General features: G+C 42.6%; 1 protein-coding gene across 1 annotated transcript in view; it reads left to right on the forward strand.

Annotated features, from left to right (window-relative positions):
- Positions 1–3,458: 3,458 nt before the first annotated feature.
- Positions 3,459–21,685, forward strand: part of tmem131 (transmembrane protein 131) — a 31,197-nt gene continuing 12,970 nt past the window's right edge. The window contains exons 1-21 of the mRNA XM_055930144.1: positions 3,459–3,662; positions 4,852–4,913; positions 6,142–6,182; positions 11,925–11,993; positions 14,145–14,265; positions 15,175–15,291; positions 15,598–15,801; positions 16,013–16,163; positions 16,364–16,420; positions 16,564–16,734; positions 16,852–16,960; positions 17,124–17,277; positions 17,508–17,678; positions 18,162–18,272; positions 18,490–18,624; positions 19,070–19,174; positions 19,451–19,537; positions 19,653–19,881; positions 19,984–20,237; positions 21,314–21,423; positions 21,599–21,665. Of these exons, the coding sequence (XP_055786119.1) occupies positions 3,539–3,662; positions 4,852–4,913; positions 6,142–6,182; positions 11,925–11,993; positions 14,145–14,265; positions 15,175–15,291; positions 15,598–15,801; positions 16,013–16,163; positions 16,364–16,420; positions 16,564–16,734; positions 16,852–16,960; positions 17,124–17,277; positions 17,508–17,678; positions 18,162–18,272; positions 18,490–18,624; positions 19,070–19,174; positions 19,451–19,537; positions 19,653–19,881; positions 19,984–20,237; positions 21,314–21,423; positions 21,599–21,665 (2,649 nt within the window). The 5' untranslated portion in view covers positions 3,459–3,538. The remainder of the gene's footprint in view (positions 3,663–4,851; positions 4,914–6,141; positions 6,183–11,924; positions 11,994–14,144; positions 14,266–15,174; positions 15,292–15,597; positions 15,802–16,012; positions 16,164–16,363; positions 16,421–16,563; positions 16,735–16,851; positions 16,961–17,123; positions 17,278–17,507; positions 17,679–18,161; positions 18,273–18,489; positions 18,625–19,069; positions 19,175–19,450; positions 19,538–19,652; positions 19,882–19,983; positions 20,238–21,313; positions 21,424–21,598; positions 21,666–21,685) is intronic.

Here is a 21,685-nt window from a genome sequence, read left to right on the forward strand (position 1 = left end):
AATGAACGTGAGAGTAAAGCAATTAATTCGTTGTTCAGACAGTGTTTCTCCACTACCACAGCTATAAATACTTATCAAGGGCTCAGAAATAAACATAACCCTAACCCATAAACAATTAACAGTCATTAATAAAAGGCTAATTCTGTCCAACAACAATTCCAAAAACTGCATAACCTGTCCTGTTGGTTGTGAGATGTAGCTGTTTACTGGCCATACAACGTTAGATAAAGGGCCACAAAAGTGATTGTGTGACTGGGGGACATGCATTCGTACCAGGCACCCTTTTCAAGTAGTAGACTAAATCTACACTGATATAATATTAGAGGCATAGATGGAGGTTCAGAGTCCATAGACTGAAATTGTCTTGAAGTCTTTTTGTTTGTGTTTTATTTGTCTTTACGTTTGAACCTTGTGTACTCCAAAAGCCTCCTTGTGGCCAGACTGCAGTCACTGTGGGATTAGTACTTACAAAGGAGATTGCCTCTAATCTTTTGATGGTATTTGGACGTTCACGAGAGAGGCAATGACAACTGCAGTCAGTTGGGAAGAAGTTAACAAGAAGAGTCTTCGGGGTGTTCTTCAGGGTCTCCCACAGTACAGTTTATCAAGATATCCAAATGTATTCTAATATGGAGGAGCCACTTCCTTTTCTGTCACATGAGAAATCATTGATCTTATGAGATTGTGTGTGTAACCATGACACCAATGATTCACTCCATCCTAGGCGTCATTGTCAATGTGCTGAGGGATCAATTAAAAATCTCTTTGTGCTGGAATAAACAGGCCAATTCAAATCATACACTGCTGTCCTGGAGCATTTCCTAGTATGACCTGGGGCATTACCTAGTATTTCCATATATTCCAGTTTATTAGGTACACCCATCTAGTACCGGGTTGGACCCCTCTGCCTCCAGAACAGCCTGAATTATTTGGGGCTTGGAAACATTGCTCAATGGGACCTAATGTGTGCCAGGAAGACATTCCCCAAACCATTACACCACTGCCACCAGCCTGTAATGTTGACACCAGGCAGGATGAGCGATGAACTCATGGTGTTTTTCGCCAAATCCAGATTCTGCCATCAACATGACGCAACAGGAACTGGGAAATTGTCGGACCAGGCAATGCTTTTCCACTCCTCAATTGTCTAGTGTTGTTGATAGTGTGCTCACTGGGGCTGCTTCTTCTTGTTTTTAGCTGATAGGAGTGGAACCAGGTGTGTGACAAGAACCGAGGAGTTGTGCGTTCCGAGATGCCTGTACTGCGCCTTTATTTTTCTGTTTGTGGCCCGCCTGTTAGCTTGCACGATTCTTGCTATTCTCCTTTGACCTTTCATCAACAAGTTATTTTCCCCCACAGGACTGCCGCTGACTGGATGTTTTTTGTTTCTCGCACCCTTCTCGGTAAATCCTAGACACTGTCCTGTTTAAAAGCCCAGGAGGCTGGCCGTTTCTGACATACTGGAACTGGTGCGCCTGGCACTGATGATCATACCATGCTCAAAGTTGCTTAGGTCACTAGTTTTGCCCATTCTACATTTAATCGAACAGTAACTGAATGCCTCGATGCCTGTCTGCCTGCTTTTTATAGCAAGCCACAGCTGCGTGACTCACTGTCTATAGAAGCCAACCATTTTCGTGAATGGGGTGGTGTACGTAATAAACATCCCTACACATGGGCTACGCACATAAGACCCCATATGTGTTAACTAAGCCACACATTCAAAGACTCACAAAGGACACACATCAGGGAACTAAGACATTCATAGTAAAGTCTCTGTATAATACCCCAGATATAATAATAATAATACATTTGATTTGGCAGACACCTTTCAGGACACTCATGGACATCTTACATTAAAATGCCTACATCAAATCTAATGCATATCCTCAGCCAGATCTAGACAGGATTGTTAACATGAGAGGATGTAAATAGGGATTAGTGAAGAGGGCATGGCTTTTCCTTTGGGTTTCTTCATATTATCTCATAGGCTTAATCCACTTTTGCAGGTTTAGTAAAATGGAAAGACCCACAGGTAGGTCAGGGGTGCCCAACCGTCCTCCCGGAGAGCTACAGTACTGGGTGTCTGTAAAACAACAACCATTTGTTAGATATTGTGCTTCATTGTTGGCTCACCTCTTTATTTATTTTAACATTTTATACAGATGACTGGTCATAAAGTTTAACATTTGTGGCATAATATAAATTATTTTGATGAACAAAACAATTGAGCTTTTTTTCACTGAGGATCAATCACATTCATAATCTGTTATCTACATAATCTGTTATCTACTTGCCCTGTGTTGTAAAGCCTAACCCATCACCATCCGGTATGTCTCCAGTAGTGAAGGCTGCTGAGAGACATATAATAATAACTGGAATGGAGCATAATGGCTGGAATGGAATGAATGTATCAAACACTGTTTGATACCATTCCAGTCACTCAATTCCAGCCATTGTTATGAGCCGTCCTCCCTTCAGCAACCTCCACTGGTCTCCAGGCAGTTGTTTATTTTATTGTGTTGTGGGTAAACGCAACAATAATTGCTAAACCCATGTGCATTTCTAATTGCTTAACCATCTTTCGCTTCACTCCATTCACTCCACTGGGTCCCTGATCTGCCCTACTAACTGTGCAGTTGTCAAGGTAGAGGAACACCTTTGTGTCCCGGGGGGCCTGTATTATCTCCCCTAGGACACAGCACTAGGGCATGTGGACCTTGCACGGAAAACAATTGGCCATATATCAGCAAAACAAATTGAATGTCTGCATGCTGATTGTTGCTCCCTTCAAATAAACTCAGGGAAGGAGTCGCAAATGATATGAGGTACATTTACTTAGTGTATTAAAGTGTGTCATACATTATAACTTGGATTTGATGGTGTCATTGGGTTATGGTGTCATTTGGGTCATACAAATATGTGAGTGTGTTTTTCCCCATTCTCGCCAACCTTATTTTGGGATATTGAAATTTGAGTGGGAAATTATGTAGCATTGCTGCCCTCTGGAGTTGAAATGTATTATTCCACTTGATTTTCACCCATCAATTTAATGAAAAGCAAAGCGTAAGGATGATAATCAGATATTCATAATTGATTAGTAATGCCTGACCTGTGTCTATAAATTCCTGTCTGTCATGTGAACTGATAGAGATGGTGGTTGCTAATATAATAAAGACACGTTATACATAGCGCCTGTCTAGTCTTAACTAAACATTTAACTCCTATAATTTAAAAAAGAGAGAAATCTATGAAGTTTGGAACTGCTGATAAAAAATATTATGTATGAACATGGAACATAACTTTTATGACTGTTGCATGTGAAATAGAAAATAGAAATGAAGGATGTAAAAACACTAAAACGTGTGATAAGGTCGAGGGGCAAAGACCAAAGTATTTGTTCTTGCGCTGTTGCCAAGTGCCAACTGCACCGTTCACAGTGTCCACAAAGTTTCCTCGTGTCACTGCTTGCCAGTTCTTGCGCTCAGTGTTTATAGCTAGGAGCACACGATCATAGTGATGCAGTCAGAGCTGAAGAATGGCGCAAGCAGAAAGAACACCGAGTTTCCTTCACTTGCCAGTGAGGGGAAAAACGTCTTGTTTCGGATATCTTCGGGTTTTATTTTTTGCACTTTTTCATATAGCTCAGGCAAATAAACAAGGTTTGTATTTTTAGTTGTCATTTTTTTCGCTACATTTAGCCAGCAAGTGTACTATTGCTAGCTAGCAAGCTTAGCTACCGTTAACGACCTAACGTTAGCCTGTGTTCAAGACTAGAGCCAAGGTGTCCAGTGATTGAGGGGGGTGTCGGCTTGTATTTGGACTGGCTTAGTAAAGGACATGGCTCAATAGCTAAATGTAATACTTGGTTGCATTATGACCAAACTAGCTATCTAATATATTCACACATCCCTAACCAGTCCAGTCGCTTCTTTAACGTGTCGGTAACGTCGTTAGCCAAGCTAGCTAAAGTGGCCTTTGAGATTTCAAGCGGTAACGGTAGCTAACTAACGTAGCTAGCTCAATTGTTTTGCTAGCTCCAGTCATGTTTCACTGAATATCCTGAACTTAGGTAGCTTACGTAATCATTTTGGATATCTATCGCTAGTCCTGAGTAACTTGTCATCAACCTTCACGTAGCTAACGTTAGTGCATGTCACACTGGTTTAGCTGTTCTTTAAAACCAGGAAATAAGTGGTATTTTTAGTTTGCCAAGACCGACAAGTTCAAGTTCATTTATTTGTCATTTACATATAAGCTACACATGATATACATCATGGACTGGAGTACAGTGCAACGAAATGATTACTCATCATAGGTGTGTTTATTTAGCAGGTTAGCGTTTTTTCTTAGTGGTTTGCTTTGCTAACAAGCTATCTAGCTAGCTATCCTAGTAACGTTGTTTCATACAGTCAGAATTAAGCCCATTCCTCACTAGGATTCAACATCACAGTAGCTAGCTAGATGGCTACAGTTGCTTAGGGAAGCATTCGTTTCCTAGTACACCTTCCCATATCCAATGAACTGTAACTTTGAAAAACAAAAATGTAGCCTATAGCTAGGGCAAAAAGGAGAACTGTTTCCACCAGCAGTTTCAATGTGTGAAGCAGTAGTGGGTTGAGTTTAAATGCCACAGTTGAAATGCTTCCTGTCTAAAGTATGGCTGTTTCCTGCATTGCTGAACATAATCATGACATGTTTAAGGAATGCACTGAAAATAATAACAGAGACATGGATATTTTCATCTGTTTTCTGCTCTGTTTACAGTTGTCAAGTCAACTCTGCCACATCCGGCAGAATGTAATTATGGGGGGGTCTTTTAATAACTGTTGACAAATTGTATCTCCACAGCATTCATCCAATCAGACACAATCTTAGAGGTACTTCACTTTGGCGAGGGAGGCCTCTTGCAGGTAAGACACTGTTTCCTTACACTTCCCTCCTAGCGACCACAGACAGGCACATGACCCTCCCTATACAACATGCACAGCTGAACACACTATCACGCTACTATGTAGTTACTCCGTAAACACGAGGTGAATAGCAGCCTTTGAAATCAAATATAATCGCTGTAAAAATTAAGATGAGGTCACTATCTTCTCAAAGCTGTACTTTCACTTTCTCTGCTATATGTATTTTTACCCACATAGTCTGTGGTTAGCGTTTATCAGGTGTCCTTGGTCGTGTGCTGTTCACTGTTTCAGACGAGACAAATGACAGACAGGATTTCTGTGAGATGTCCAAAAGGACATTATTGACAGTGATACTACCCAGATATCATAGTTTACAAACATGTCACTGTAATAGAGGCTAGCTAGCTCTGGTCGGCCCGGCGGGGTCAGCACATCTTTGTATCCACTGTCCATCCCACATGTCACTGCTCTGAAAGTCAGTCACCCCTCCTCTCTCCACCACTGTTCACCTGAGCACCTGTGCTGATTGGCCTTAACAGAGCAGTTGAGGGCTCAACTCATTTAAACCCCCTGTGGAGTGTTTGCATAATAGATAAACATCCCCTCTTTATCTATGATCAAATAGGCCCCGAATTGCAAAAAAGTTGAGGGAATGGTAAGAAACAACAGGTAGACTGCCACCACTTCACAGGTTAAATGGTCCTAGATGAACAAGGGCAGTAGTTGTGTAAATAGAGATGCTGCATAAACATGGCCACGGCCCATTTGATTGAAGGAGGTCCATAGTCAGAGACGTTAAGCTTTTGCTGGTTTTGATGCTTGAATCACTGTAGTGCAAAATATGAATTTTTCAATTAGCAGTGAGTTGGATATAGAGTTAATACAGCACATTCTGAATCCAATGCAAATTGGGCACCAGTGTTGGGTTCAATTGATGGGTGTCAGACAAGGCCTTTGTGGTGGAAACACATCAGTTTGACTGCTGTTATAAAACAAAATGACATCATGTCAGTACTGCTCAAATTTGCATGCACCAGCACGTCTTACTTATTTGCCTACGACTTTCTGCATCTAGACCTGGTTTGTTTGTTCTGATGATGTCATTAGGAGTGGGGTAACTTTCTTTTTGTTCCTACTTTTTGAGCCGTGTCATATCAGACTAGAGCTATGAAGATCGCCTGCTGCTCATCTGATGGTTACCTGACAAGGATTTTTCTTTGTTTTACAGATAGAGCCTGACCTTCACCTGGGTTCATATCATCAAAAAAGGTATGATGTATATTTTTTTATTTTCTTTGAATGCACCTATGACTGTCTCTGAGAGAACAATATTTGTTGTTGCAGGCCACAATGACTGTAAACACTTAATTCATTAAACGTCCTTATGTAACACCAGTCGTACATAGATAGATAGACTCTAAATGGGAGGGTAAACCCTGGCATTAGAATCACATCTATACTCAGCTTATCTATGCCTGAGTTTTTATGGCTGCTAGCCAATTCCATTTGTAGCGGCTTGGGTTCGTAGGAGACTGATCCTCCGGTTGCCACACCTTGTTCTCATTTCCATCAACATAGTCATGCTCTTGGAGGTGGGGCTGGTTAGCTGGCTGCTGGGAGGTGGAGCTGGCCGACTGGCTGCTGGGTTTCACTGGAGGTAGACGACGGGAGGGTGTGGGTCTGTGTGTGTCCTAGTCACTATGGAGACAGTGGAGGGATGTTAAGAGTTTTCAGGAGGCTCAATCAGAGCTCCCCTGCACCAAGGCAGTGTTAGGATCACATCAGGAGGGGACTGGGTTTGCATAGCATGTGGACAGACATCATCGTTAAAAGAGAGAAGTGGATTCCATAAAGTCTCACCCTGTGAAGACCTCGGTTGTGAAGTTTTCAGCCAAACTAGGTGTCAGTTCGCTACACTTAACCTTGGTGGCATTTAGAAGAACCGGTCTGAAACATGTTAATCCTCTTGAATAATCAGTGTGTGTCCTGCCTTACATTCCTCAGGCCAGGTTAACCGTCACCCTCAGCCAATGAGGTTTCTCCAGATCAGAGGCCTGTCTCTTTCCTTAAGTAAACACACACACAGGTGAACTAAACAGGCTTGTTTGGCAATCTGTGTCTCTGTGCTAGGGTCACAAAGTAACGCAATCTGCACAGTGCACTCCACACCGGCGGCACACGCCCATCAGGCAGAAGTACATGTGGCGTGACATAATAAGTTGGTCAGATCATCATGAGAACCACATCAGAAAACATGGATGGGGTGGAAGGCCACAGTGCAGCACGTCATCGTGGCGATTGTCAACATCAGCAGGGTTTCTTTCCCATGACGTTGTGTGTGCCCTAGGTCTGTTTTGGTGTAAAAATCTATTAGTGTAAAAATAGCCAAAGCACAGGCCTTGATTAGGATATTTGAGTGCTTCTCTCCAGGGCTTTAGTGGCTCCTTCACATGAATATATTTGGTCGGAAAGTGTCTCGTTCCACCTTTTTCACTCTCCTTCATCTGCTCTGAAACTAACAGACTATTAATGGTGGATGGGATCATGTGAGTTTTAGTAAGTTTCACAGAGGGATCTCCTCTCAGTATTTACTATTTTCTACATTGTAGAATAATAGAGAATGTCAAAACGATGAAAAAACGTGAAATCATGTAGTAACCAAAAAAAGTGTGAAAAAAAAATCAAAGTATATTTGAGATTCTTCAAAGTAGCCACCCTTTGCCTTGATGACAGCTTTGCACACTCTTGGCATTCTCTCAACCAGCTTCACCTGTAATGTTTTTTCAAGGAGTTCCCACATATGCTGAGCACTTGTTGGCTGCTTTTCCTTCACTCTGCAGTCCTCATTTGGGTTGAGAGAGTGATTGTGGAGGCCAGGTCATCTGATGCAGCACCATCACTCTCCTTGGTCAAATAGCCCTTATACAGCCTGGAGGTGTGTTTTAGGTCATTGTCCTGTTGAAAAACAAATGATAGTCCCACTAAGCGCAAACCAGATGGGATGCCGTATCGCTGCAGAATGCTCTGGTAGACATGCTGGTTAAGTGTGCCTTGAATTCTAAATAAATCGGTGTCACCAACGAAGCACCATCACACCACCACCTCCATGCTTCAAGGTGGGAACCACATATGCGGAGATCATCCGTTCACCTACTTTGCGTCTCACAGAGACATTGCGGTCTAATGTCCATTGCTTGCGCTTTTTGGACCAAGAGAGTCTCTTCTTATTGATGTCCTTTTAGTAGTGGTTTCTTTGCAGCAATTTGACCATGAAGGCCTGCTTCACGCAGTCTCCTCTGAACAATTGATGTTGAGATGTCTGTTACTTGAATTCTGTGAAGCATTTATTTGGACTGCAATCTGAGGTGCAGTTAACGTTAATGAATTTATCCTCTGCAGCAGAGGTAACTCTGGGTCTTCCTTTCCTGTGGCGGTCTTCATGAGATCCAGTTTCATCATGGCGCTTGATGGTTTTTGCGACTGCACTTGAAGAAACGTTCAAAGTTCCTGACATTTTCAGGATTGACTGACCTTCATGTCTTAAAGTAATGATGGACTGTCATTTCTCTTTGCTTATTTGAGCTGTTCTTGCCATAATATGGACTTGGTCTTTTACCAAATAGGGCTATCTTCTGATTGTCTCAAATGCATTAAGAAGGAAATAAATTCCACAAATGAACTTTTAACAAGGCACACCTGTTGAGTAGGTGGAATGAGTAGGTGTGTCAACTTTTGACTGGTACTCTGTGTGTATGTATGTGTGTGTGTATATATATATATATATATCTCACACACACACATGTTGCCAAAATGCAATCTGGATAACAATTTTAATCATATGTTGATAGTTATTGTACCAATTATATAACAATGGAACAACACACAACATTCAGATTTTACTGACTTACAGTTAATTTAAGGAAATCGGTCCATTTAAATTAATTAATTTGGACCAAATATATGGATTTCACCAGACTAGGAATGCAGTTGTGAGGCCTGTTGGACGTACTACCAATTTTTTTTAAATGACGTTGGAGGCCGCTTATGGTAATTTAATGTTAATTTCTCTTTCTGGCAACAGCCCTGGTGGACATTCCTGCAGTCAGCATGCCAATTGCATGCTCCCTCAACTTGATATGTCTGGGGTGTTGTGTGACAAACTACACGTTTTAGAGTGGTCTTTTATTGCCCCCAGCACAAGGTGCAACTGTGTAATGATCATTCTGTTTAATGAGCTTCTTGATATACGTCAGGTGGATGGAATATTTTGGCAAAGGAGAAATGCTCACTAACAGGGATGTAAATTAATTTGTGCACACAATTTGAAAGAAATAAGCTTTTTGTGCGTATGGAACATTTCTGGGATCTTTTATTTCAGCTCATGAAACATGGGACCAACACCTTTTTTCCCCCCCATGTTGCATTTTATTTTTTATGTATTCATTCTGATAGGCCCTAATAGCAACAGCTCATATCGATGCCAATGGAGTCCCCTCACGCCTCCCTCTCTGTTCACCTTTGTCCTCTTAGTTGACTTGATTCCTCTCCATTGTTTGTGTAAACATCCCTAAGGGCAATTATGTTTATAGCTCTCTTATCTAGAAGTGTTGGGTTAAACCAGTGCTTAGATTGGAGAAAGTTGGTATAACCCAGTTGAAGGAAGTGATGTCCCAAAGGTAAAGAAATTAATTTAATTATAAAATGAAATGGCACTGAATGGTCTCTCTGCATAAAGTGAATTGCTTGAAGAGCAAGGGATTCAATTGAGAGATCAATACAAATGGAAAAGCAAGGTGGTGAATGGATTGTGTCTTGTGTATGGATGTGTCTTTTTTAAAGTCTGACTTGATAATGAAGGTCAATGTCCAGACTCCAAGGCAGCATGTGTGTATGAGGATGCAGGCGGTGCTCAGAAGAGCCTTATGTTGTGGTTATTGTCTGGTACGGCTGCAGGTGCCTGTTCTATTACACCGGAGTGTCTGGTCTACTGTTTCTAACAGCTGAGATGCCGTGTTTGCTCTTCGTCATTAATCTCTGAAGATTATCTCACAAATGGTTTATCAAGACACAATTTTTCCAGCACTACAGATTTAGCAATTTAGCAAAGTTCTGCTTTGGCTATTTAGATCAGTTTCGATTCAGTTGAAAGAGCCCTCATGGTTAACTTTTATTTAACCTTTATTTAACTAGACAAGTTAAATATGCAAGCCTGGCAATTTTCCTTTCACTTTCACTTGAGGTTTCTGTCCACAACACCAAGGACTGATTGACCACAAAAGCATGAAATAACACAGTGGCGTATGTAGTTTCTCTCCAGATGATGAGTAGTGTTCAGCTTGTAAATAGTAGTTATTCATTGTCTAGTCAGCATCGTGTTGAGGCCAAGATTAGATTTAGTAACACGTGGTTAATCTGTTTTCTTAATTTTATTAACCTTTCTCCGTTTAATTTTTGTCTTTGCGTGGCTTAGACACCAGTTATTATATATAATGCAATAGGTGTCTATTTATCATGGTTCCACCTCTTCTGGCTAGCAGCCAGTATCATTAGGTTTCTTTTACATTTCTCTACAATATGCAGAAGATTCATTATCTGATTCACTTTATCCCCTGGCCAGCATTCAGCAGGTTTAAAGTTCTCTAGGCAATCTCTATAATATGCAGAAGAGACTTTTGCGTTGTTCAGTTGCTTAGTTGGAACAGGAAATGGCTTGTGGCTTTTTAGTCACGGTGCTGACTGACAATGCATCTGTTCCTTTTTTTATAGGCTAAACGTCGCACCTCTTCTCCACCCACGGCGAACTAACACCGCCAAGCCTCCCATCTATCTATCTGCTGACATTGTTTAAAAAAAAACGTTCAGTCTACATCAGAAGTTGGCCAATGCACGCCACGCAGAAAAGCCATGTCCTAGTATTTGCATTTTGAAACCTCAAGAATTTTGAGTGATTGACTGTTCCACGGGGGCCTTTTTCAGTCAGTCAGTGGCCCATTATGACCATTAAACAACGCATGATGTGGCTTTGTTTGTACTCTGAAGCTATAGGGGGAAAACTACAGGGAATTTACCTCTGTTTACATTCTAAATAATATGATCTACAATTAATATAAGCTGAACACCATCTGCATTGTTCGCCACCTGCAAATGTATGTTCAAACACAATTATAAACGCTGCAAAATGCAGGAGTGGAGGAGTCATTCTGAGAGAGGTCTGGTTGGTTGTAGAGCTCCTCTGTAAACACACAGACAGAGGGGTATGTGTGATTTACACAGTTGAAGGTCAATCTCCCATAGCGACATTAAGAGCATGTGCAGTTCTTTTCCGCCTCGCTCTCTTAGAACACACAAGACCACAGTAGTAGCACAACTAAGTTGTAATGTACAACTATGACTTCATAGAATTCATTTGTATTCCAAGTGTAGGCCTTGGAATACAAGGAATAATAAAACATATATTCCTTGTTGCACTCCTACTTAAGAAGCAAATGAGTTCCTGACATTGCATAACATTGGTCATGGATCCACAGTGACACCTTTTTATGACTTGCCTGTGTGCTGTCGGCTTATACGTGTTGTTCAGTGAAGTCATACTGTCTGTGGCGTGTGCAGGGAGCGGTTTCCCTTTTGGGTGCCTTGTTTCTCATGGAAATATCTTGTTTGTCTGAGCTGAATACACATGCAATGATATCTGTTTAATGCATATCTCTGACTTCAATTTTCTTTGCAAAAACTATTTTTGGGGGAAATTACAATATGTACTCATAGTCAGTCAAATTGATATAGGGGAAACAACCTTGCAGTAGATCACTTGTTTTTGCAAAGCAGGTTTGGCAGGTTTCCTGTCTTGTTTTGGCGGTTGCCCTGAGCTTTTACATGTTAACCTGATTTGTGTTACACACACACACTTTTTTTTTACATGTTAGGCAATAGGAAGTAGGACTGCAGCATTAATGAAAAGTCGTCCTTGTTTCCCTTCTCTTCCTCACTATGGTTCCTCTTTTTCTCCCACAGCTCACCCTTACAGAGAGGGAACAGCAGGCCCATACGCTTTGAGCCGCCAATGCTGGACTTCCATGAACAGTGAGTTAACTTCCTCTACCTACAGATACACCTGCAAGTAGCCTAGCGCTTAGAGCGTTGGGCAAGTAACCGTGAAGGTAGCTAGTTTGAATCCCCAAGCCAACAAGGTGAACCACCTGTCAGTGTGCCCTTGAGCAAGGCACTTAACTCTAATTGCTCCTGGGTCGCCGTTGATAATGGCAGACCCTGGCCGTGACCCCACTCTCCGAGGGTGTCTCACCCCACTCTCCGAGGGTGTCTCACCCCACTCTCCGAGGGTGTCTCACCCCACTCTCCGAGGGTGTCTCACCCCACTCTCCGAGGGTGTCTCACCCCACTCTCCGAGGGTGTCTCACCCCACTCTCCGAGGGTGTCTCACCCCACTCTCCGAGGGTGTCTCACCCCACTCTCCGAGGGTGTCTCACCCCACTCTCCGAGGGTGTCTCACCCCACTCTCCGAGGGTGTCTCACCCCACTCTCCGAGGGTGTCTCACCCCACTCTCCGAGGGTGTCTCAGGGAGAGTTGGGATATGTAACAAAAACAAATTTCCACACGTGGACAGGCATGTGTTTAACATAGGGCTGGGCGGTAGACTGTATTTTACTATATACCGGTATTTATGCACATACCGGTTTGGGTTTTCACTTTACCTTCTATAACTGTATTTGAATGTTTGGTTTGTTAAATGTGATATGCCATGTGTGTGTGTGTGTGTGTGTGTGTGTGTGTGTGTGTGTAACGTCCATTTTTATAGTTTACTCCTCTACTTGAGTCATCCCTCTCCTCTCTCTCTCTCCATGCTGCTTTCCACACAGACCTAGTCCCACCCCCTGTCACTCAAGGAGTGCATTTGTTATTGCTTGACCACAACACTTTCGTTCAGACTGCATGGTCAACGCAGCATATGCAACGATGTTGCCACTGATCTTAATATAAATCCACAAGCGTTCTATAATTACATTATTTGTTTGATTCTTACATCTGCAAACAGCTAGTTTGTATTTTCTTAGCAACTTAAGCTAAATTGTGTTAGCCAGCTAATTAAAGTACTGAGTCAGAGCAAACGTAGCTAGCTAATACAGCCTGATACCAGTACTGGTGGAGGCTTAAATCGGCATGTTGTTTGTGCAACAGTATCTTCTAAATCAAAGAGGAATAGGCAAAGAATATGTTGGCTATATGAATAAAGATTTAATGCAGCCAAAGATTATAGGGTCCCCTAGGAAACACTGAACATCACTTTGGTTCCTACCCTGTCACAATAACTCGTCCATGGCATTTTCATTTGTTGTCATGTCAAACAACACTGTATTCAAAGTGCCCACTCTTTTATATTCTAACTATATAATTATAATAAACATTATTTTTCCATGATTCTAAAAGTTCACCCAAGTGTTTTGATCTAAATCACAATTGCAACATTTGGTTAAAAATAAGGCCTGGTATTTTTGCCCATATCATGGCAGTGTGGAAATGATCTCAAATTAGTCCAGGAAATGTGGAAATTGATGGAAATGCAGGAAATTATTTTAGGTTGAAGTTGAATTGAACAGTATAAAACAATCAGAATGGAGAAAGACCTATTGAAATAATTTAGAATATATGTGTTGCAACTGTAGGGTCACACACTACTTATAAAGCAAATGTAGAACTTTTATTAATCAAAAACATAAAATACTGTCAAATGTGGAAAATACCATATTATATGATATTTTGGTCATATCGCTCAGCCCTAGTTTAACAAGCATTTCGCTACACCCGCAATAACATCTGCTAAATATGTGTATGCGACCAATACAATTTGATAATACAGACAAATTCAACCATCAACTATTCTGTTTATTTTCTTCCTGTCACTTTGTTGAGATTTACATTCTGTGCATCACCTTCTCAGATCATTTGACAACTTGGCATTGATACGTTTTAAACGTGCTCTTATCTGCTGGCTATTTCCACAGTTAAGAGAAGAGGCCTCATGGAGCATGATCGTTTTATCAACATCTGTTAGGAGAGACAAGGAAATGGAAATAAAACAGATTTTCTTTGAGGCTCCATTTGACCCCATTAGGCCTATATGTTTCTGACGGCTGTGTTTCTGACAGCTATATGTTGGTGCGACAGCTATGTTTGTGCGACAGCTTTCACAACATTGTTTCTTTTCCTGTTCCCAGGCCTGTTGGAATGCCAAAAATGGAGAAAGTTTATTTGCACAATCCTAGTGCAGAGGAAATAAGCTTGATATCTATATCAGCAACAACTGCACATTTTCATGCATCATTCTTTCAAAACAGGGTGAGTAGCTAATAAGTATAACCCTATGGCTGTGTCCCATTCCACAAAGATGCAGCATTTCAAGGCAGGATGTCAAAATTGGCGTGTCACAATCCCAAGGCACCTTTAAATGCTGCCTACCAATTTCATCTTAAATGTCAGTTACCTACTGAGGAAAGTGCTACCTACAAATGTAGGTCCTTTTGGAGCAGGCAGGTAGGCAGCTAGCTTCCTTTTGGTTTGGGACACAGCCGATGTCTCCTGTCTTGAGGTGTCTCCTCTTCTACAGGCATACGCATGGCTTGTTCAGAGGCTGAAAGAATAAGCCCTGTGTTTGTCGGTGGACAGAGGCTCATTTATCCGGCCATTCCGATTCCCCTGCCTGTCAGTCTGACCATGTGACCTGGCTGTTATGGGTATCATGTGCTGGTTTTGTACTTTTTGAAAAACAAGAGGCATGTGCTCAACTGTCAACATTCCGCCATCTTGGGCCTTTTAACTGAATTGTAAAACTCATGACAGCTTTGAATCCAGTGCACTCCTGAGCAGAGGAGATGGTGAATGGTGTGACTGCTGCTCAGCATGTTTGAGTCCTGAGAGTAGAGCAGGAAAATCAAGTAAAATAAGGAAGCATGTTGGCTGGAGCAAAATACGCCCTCTTTCCACCTGGTCTTTAAAAAATCTTATTGTTAAAGAGATTTGTTTGTCTGGCTGTCTTCCAGTATCTTATAAAACGATCTATGGCATCATGACAAGAATCTTCATGTTTACTGCTTTATCACAACCAAGACTGATCTTAATCGGTTGGTTACATTTACAGTTCCAAAAGTAGCTTGACCTTTTGATTCCAATCTTTTGATTGGATAATTGTTGTTTTCTTTCTCTCCAGTGAATTCATCCCATCCCATCCCTTCTCTTCTCTCCCTGTAGATAATTCCACCAGGGGGGAATACGTCGTTTGATGTGGTCTTCCTCGCTCGAGTAGTAGGAAATGTAGAGAATACTTTATTTATTAATACCTCGCATCATGGAGTGTTTACATATCAGGTGTGTATGAATACATATGTTTAAAGAATCATGTCATATCTATACTAATAATTAATCACAGAGTGTTTACATGTCAGGTGTGTATGTTTACATGATGTGTCACTTTGTATACTAATAATTCTGCAATATGTCTCTCTACTGGAGGTGTGTTCCTGGACACTGTATATAAGGATCCTTTGTGGGTTGCATTTTCTGCTGTTTTTCTCCCTTGCCTGCCACTTGAAAACCAGTTGACATTGTGATCCTCAGTCTTAGTCCCTGCTGTAGATCATGAGTCTCATGTTGTTGGTGTCTTATCCCCTGCAGGTGTTTGGTGTGGGCATCCCCAACCCCTACAGGCTGCGTCCGTTCATCGGGGCCCGAGTCCCAGTCAACAGCAGTTTCTCTCCACTCATAAACATCCACAACCCACACAGTGAGCCACTGCAGGTAGTGGAGATGTACTCTAGTGGAGGAGACCTGCACCTGGAGCTCCCCACAGGGCAGCAGGGAGGAACGCACCATCTGTGGGTGTGTATAGATCAGGACAGTCGGGGGCTTTTAGATTATTATCCTGTTACTGAGCATAAGCAGAATTGGAATTGAGCAGAATTGGAACCATTGGAATTGGAATTGAGACAAATACCTGACCAGAACGGAATTTTAATTGGGCAACTACTTGACCCCTGAATAGAAGGACTAAACATGTCTTTTCTGTTCTTTCTTCCTGTGTGGTTGTCAGGAGATTCCCCCGTTTGAGACGAAGGGGGTGATGAGAGCCAGTTTCTCGTCGAGAGACGCAGACAACCACACGGCCTTCATCAGAATCAAAACGAACGCCTCCAACCAGGACGAGTTCATCATCCTGCCTGTAGAGGTGGAGGTCACCTCGGGTACGTTTCCAATAGCAACGCCTCACACAATATGTTTCCAATAACAATGTTTCCAATAGCAACGCCTCACACCATATGTTTCCAATAACAATGTTTCCAATAGCAACGCCTCACCATACATTTCCAATAGTAATACTTCTATACTTATCTGTGACTGGCTGATTGAGACATCTCCTGATCCTGTGTGTCTTTGTCCTCAGCACCAGGAATCTACTCCTCAATAGAAATGTTGGACTTTGGAACGCTACGCTCACAAGGTGTGCTGTGTTCACTTCACGTTTATACCCTCATTCTCCAATGGGTCAGGCTTTTGTCAAATATTTGAGTGATTTGGACGTTTCAAAATGATTCTTGGGTGATTTGATTAGTTTATTGTATTTTCTGTTGAAACGTTTTACAGATCGACCAAAGCAGTTGAATTTGCATCTTCTCAATTCCGGAGCAAAAGATGTGCAAATAATGAGCGTTCGAGCGACGCCGTCAAACGATGCCATCACAATAGACTTCAAGGCCATCACGCTAAAAGCTGGAGAACATAGATACACCAAAGTCGCCAGTATTAGCTTTGATGGTAAGTGAGCTATATTGCTCAGTACTCCCCATACCTTCTGGAATTTCTCCTGCATATTGCACCTCTGCCTTTTTATTTCAACCTGTTTTGACACGGTTTTGTTTTTTTGATTTCCAGCATCGAAAGTTCAAAAAGCTTCCCAGTCCTCTGGTAAAATAACAGTAAAAGCGAAAGAGAAAAGCTACTCCAAACTTGAAATCCCATACCTAGCTGAAGTTCTAGATGGGTAGGTTTTTCTGTTTCCTTGACCAATATCAATGACAAGTAGTTTATTTAACCAGTGAAAAGAGAAGTATTTTTATATATTTTTTTTACTTTAACGAATCACTATTACACCATTTCGGAACATTTGAAACGTCTCCACTAACTCTCCTCCATCTCTGTGTCAGGTATTTGGGGTTTGACCATACGGTCACATTGTTCCACATCAGAGACAGTGTGTTAGAGCCAGTGGTCAAGCCCATCCACCTCACCAACACCTTCCACTTTGCCATCCGCATCCATGACGTGTCCCTTCCAGATGAAGCCAAGACCATGTTCTTAGTGAGTAACTGTTATGAACTGTATCGTGTTCCAGAGGCCTGTTGCTGTTGGCAAACTCAAAGCTTGCAGGCTTTTGTTCCAACCCAGCTTAAATACAATTCGCTACTTTATTGATCCCTGAGGGGACTTTGGTTTGTCAAGTATTAAACGTGTTGAACCGCTCTGTTGTCCTCCGAGTGTGTCCTAAGGTGGCAGCGTATATATGAATGGTCCCGTGTTCTCCTCCTCAGGTGCAGAACTTCAGTGAGCCGGTGTTGATCCCCCCTCAGGAGTCTCGCTACATCTTCTCCCTCCACTTCCAGCCCGTCCGGCCCTCCAATCACATCGACAGCAACATCCTGCTGGTCACCAACGCCTCCAAGTTCCACCTCCCCGTCCGCGCCTACACTGGATTCCTGGAGGTACTGCAACACACACACACACACACTGGGGAAATAGTGTACACACACAAATGAAATCCTTCATACACTCAAGTACATTGTGGGGGAAACACCCGCAAATGCATATTGTTACGAAACCCATAACTAGAACTTGACCTCTTGGTCGCCAGTCTAGGCAGATTATCATTTGTTCAGATGGTGACTAAACATAAATATGTGCAAAAAGGACAATTCTGAACGGGCATACCTAAAGGAAAGATTTCAAATCAAAACGAAAGGCCCCAGGGCCACCAAGCCAACCAGCAGAATCACGTCTTGCAAGCTGGGACACTGACTGACGATCACCTGATATGCTTATCAACCTGGCTGAACAAGGTTCCTGCTGCCCCCTGGAGGAATGGTGTGTGGAAGTGTACCCTGGATAGGGTGTTGGTGCATGTCCTAATACTAACCTGGCCTCCATATCATAACAATATACTCTCATTTTTCTCTTCCTCCCAACAGCCCTTTGTCCTGCCGCCCAGTCTGCAAGAGAACTTCCTGGACTTTGGTGTTCTCAGCGCTACAGACACCAGCAGCATCCTGTTTGTGGTTGTCAACAGCAACCCCATCGAGGTGGGCTCACCCTCAACACCCCTCTGCTCTGTAGACATCCCATAATAAAGCAGTACAGCTCTTTTTGAATGCATGCGTTACCATGGGTAACTATTTCAATGCTTCACTAGAGGTGGCTACCTAGTATCTCTCCTTCACCTCAAATTGTTTGAAAACAGATTGGATTAGTGTGACGGAAAAGGACACGAGTCATTTTCTCACTCACTCACTCGTACAGCTGGTGATCCAGCCGTGGCTGCTGACAGGAGAGAGTCTGAGTGTGGAGCTGTTGAAGATAGAGAGAGGCAACAGAACCACGGTGCTGTCCAAGACCAGAGAGCTACACAGCGCCTCAGCTTCTCCTCACAAAACGGTAACAGCATCACAACTACTACTGTCCCCGGACTGGCAGAATCTAGCGGTACTTGGTTGGAGATAATGGATGTCATTAAAGCCTGCTATGAAATATATGTTCTCTCCATTTTCTTTTCCTTGAAATATTAGTTTATTTTTTAAACATGTTCGTGTCATCCAGAGTGACAATCATATTTTCACTTAGTCGGGGATTCAAACCAGCAACCTTTCTGTTACTGGCCCAACCTCTTAACCACTAGGCTACCTGCTGCCCCTACGTATTTTCTATGTGAGCACTCTCATGGTCCTGTACAGATGGAGTAGAAAGGAGGTGTGTATAGATAACTACAAAATGCTGTGTTCATCTGCTAGGAAACACCAACAAAGTGGCCTTGTGTCAGAGCAGCAGGTAAAGTAGATGGAAATCAGGAGGCTGACTGACGGCTCTGTTGTTCCACCTGCAGGTGATCCTAGCCTCGGGCTACTACGCTGCCTTCCGGGTCACCCTGGTGGCTAAAGACCTGGAGGGGGCCTACGACGGAGCTATCCACATCACAACAGACTACCAGGTATACCTGTCAACTGGCCCGTTGAAGTGCTACTGTCACAAGTCCTGCTATTTGAGTTGCTACGGCAACTATATATGTTTTTTAGTTTTCTGAAATTGTTCTATTTGGCCAGGGCTCACTTGAAATCGAGATGTCAATCTCAACGTAACTTCTCTGGTTAAATAAAGGACACACACACATAAAGGAAAATCAATACATAAAATGCATTTGTTTGTTCATTGTTCCTGTGTGATGTTTAAGAATTGTTAGTGATTTTCATTCCTCTTCTGTAAACAGATATTAACGATACCAGTGAAAGCAGTCGTTGCAGTGGGCACGTTGACCAGCTATCCCAAACATATTGTCCTCCCGCCATCTTTTCCGGTTAGACTAACTATATTTTACTTGTCGTAGATTGCTATATTGTTTTGACTGTATCAAAAAAGAAAATGTATTTTGCCTCCTATAATATTATCTATGTGTTTTCTGTCCCTCCCAGGGTAAAGTAGTGCAGCAGAGTCTAAGCATGGTGAGCTCGTTCTCTCAGAAGGTGACCCTGCAGCAGATCCACTCTCTGACTGAGGACTCACGTTTCTACTACAGGAGACTGAAGAACAACCGGGACGAGCTGGAACCCAAACGCAAGTCGAAGGTCGCCAAGATTTATTTTGACGCCAGCTTGCAGTGTGGCGACCACTGTTATGTGGGAGTACCGTTTGTTCTGAAATGTGAGTATTTTTGGCGTTATTCTTTAATGGTTTCTGGTTAGTTTGCTGCTGTACTTAGCAAACTTGTTCTTTAATAATTAAAACATCTTGAACTTCTTTCAGCTGAGAGCAGACCGCCTGGGCTGTCAATGCAGGAGGATATGTGGGATGTGGATGTAGATTTGTATCAAATGCTCCGTCGGCGATGGAAAGCGCTGAAGGAGAATTCAGGACACATAGCGGAGGCGGTGTTTGAGGCCAACGCTGACCTCCAGAAGAACATTGAGACCAGAGTGTCAGCTCAGCTGAAGTGGCCTTCTATCATGAACTCTTCCCAGCAGGTCCTGTTCCCTCTCACCAGCCTCACCAGCTCATCGGTGAGGCGGATTCATTAACATCTGTTCTATGAGAAGATCTCAATTCCATACTCCTCACGTCCTCTCAAAACCCATTGGATGAGAAAGCCAAACTTCCTCCAATGGGTTTTGAGGAGGGGACAGGGCGCGAGGAGTATGCAATTGAGATCTTTCCTATGTCTAGCTTAGAATACTATACTGAACAAAAATATAAACGCAACATGCAACAATTTCAATGATTTTACTGAGTTTATAGTTCATATAAGGAAATCAGTCAATAGATTTTTTTTTAAATTGGGCAATAATCTATGGATTTCACGTAACTGGACAACTGAGGAGCCAGGCTCAGCCAATCAATATGTTTTCCCCACAGAAGGGCTTTATTACAGACAGAAATACTCATCAGTTTCATCAGCTGTCCGGGTGGCTGGTCTCAGACGATCCCACAGGTGTGGAAGCCAAATGTGGAGGTCCTGGGCTAGCATGGTTACATGTGGTTTGTGGTTGCAAGGCCGTTTTGACATACTGGCAAATTCTGGCGGCTTATGGTAGAGAAATTAACATTCAATTATCTGGCAACAGCTCTGCTGGACATTCCTGCAGTCAAGATGCTAATTGCGCACTCCCTCAACTTGAGACATCTGTGGCATTGCGTTGTGTGACAAAACTGCACATTTGACTGTCCCCAGCACAAGGTGCACCTGTGTAATGATCATTCTGTTTAATGAGCTTCTTGATCTGACACCTGTCAGGTGGATGGATTATCTTGGCAAAGGAGAAATGATTACTAATAGAGATGTGAACAAATTTGTGCACAACATTTGAGAGAGAGAGAAGCTTTTTGTGCATATGGAACATTTCTGGGATCTTTTATTTTAGCTCATGAAATATTGTACCAGCACTTTACATGTTGCGTTTAGATTTTTGTTCAGGATAGATTGGCAGGCCCAGGGGGGTTCCCTGACCATGTGGCCAGAGCAACTCTAAACTAAGGCTAGTCACACAGTCAGGAAGTCACACAGTCAGGAACAACTCGGGGTCCTGTACATGCTACTGTATTGAGCCTTCTGTTCTAACCAGCAGTCTTCTGTTGCCAGGAGATAGAGGTTGTCTTGGAGAACCCAGCTGACGTTCCTGTCTATGTCCAAGTCCTGCCATTAGCCCTCTATCCCAACCTCCCGGCCGTCACCCACAAACTGGCACAAATGTGAGTAGCCTTCAATATGTACTTGTAGTTTGCTAATAGTCATTTTGTCTGTCACCCCTTTTGGCAAGATGTTTCATGTCACACTGATGGGGTTTCTCCACCATAGAGTTAGAATGAATAGAAAATAATTCTAGAAGGTTTTCTATGGTCTTAACTTATTATTCTTTCACGCCAGGTTTTCCCTGGAGAGGCTCCCACACTTCAACCCCGACACAATGGAGTTCCAGGTACACAGACACCACGTGAGTTTACTTTGCGCTGT

Source organism: Salvelinus fontinalis, chromosome 7 (genome assembly GCF_029448725.1).
Source record: "Salvelinus fontinalis isolate EN_2023a chromosome 7, ASM2944872v1, whole genome shotgun sequence".
Taxonomy (NCBI): domain Eukaryota; kingdom Metazoa; phylum Chordata; class Actinopteri; order Salmoniformes; family Salmonidae; genus Salvelinus; species Salvelinus fontinalis.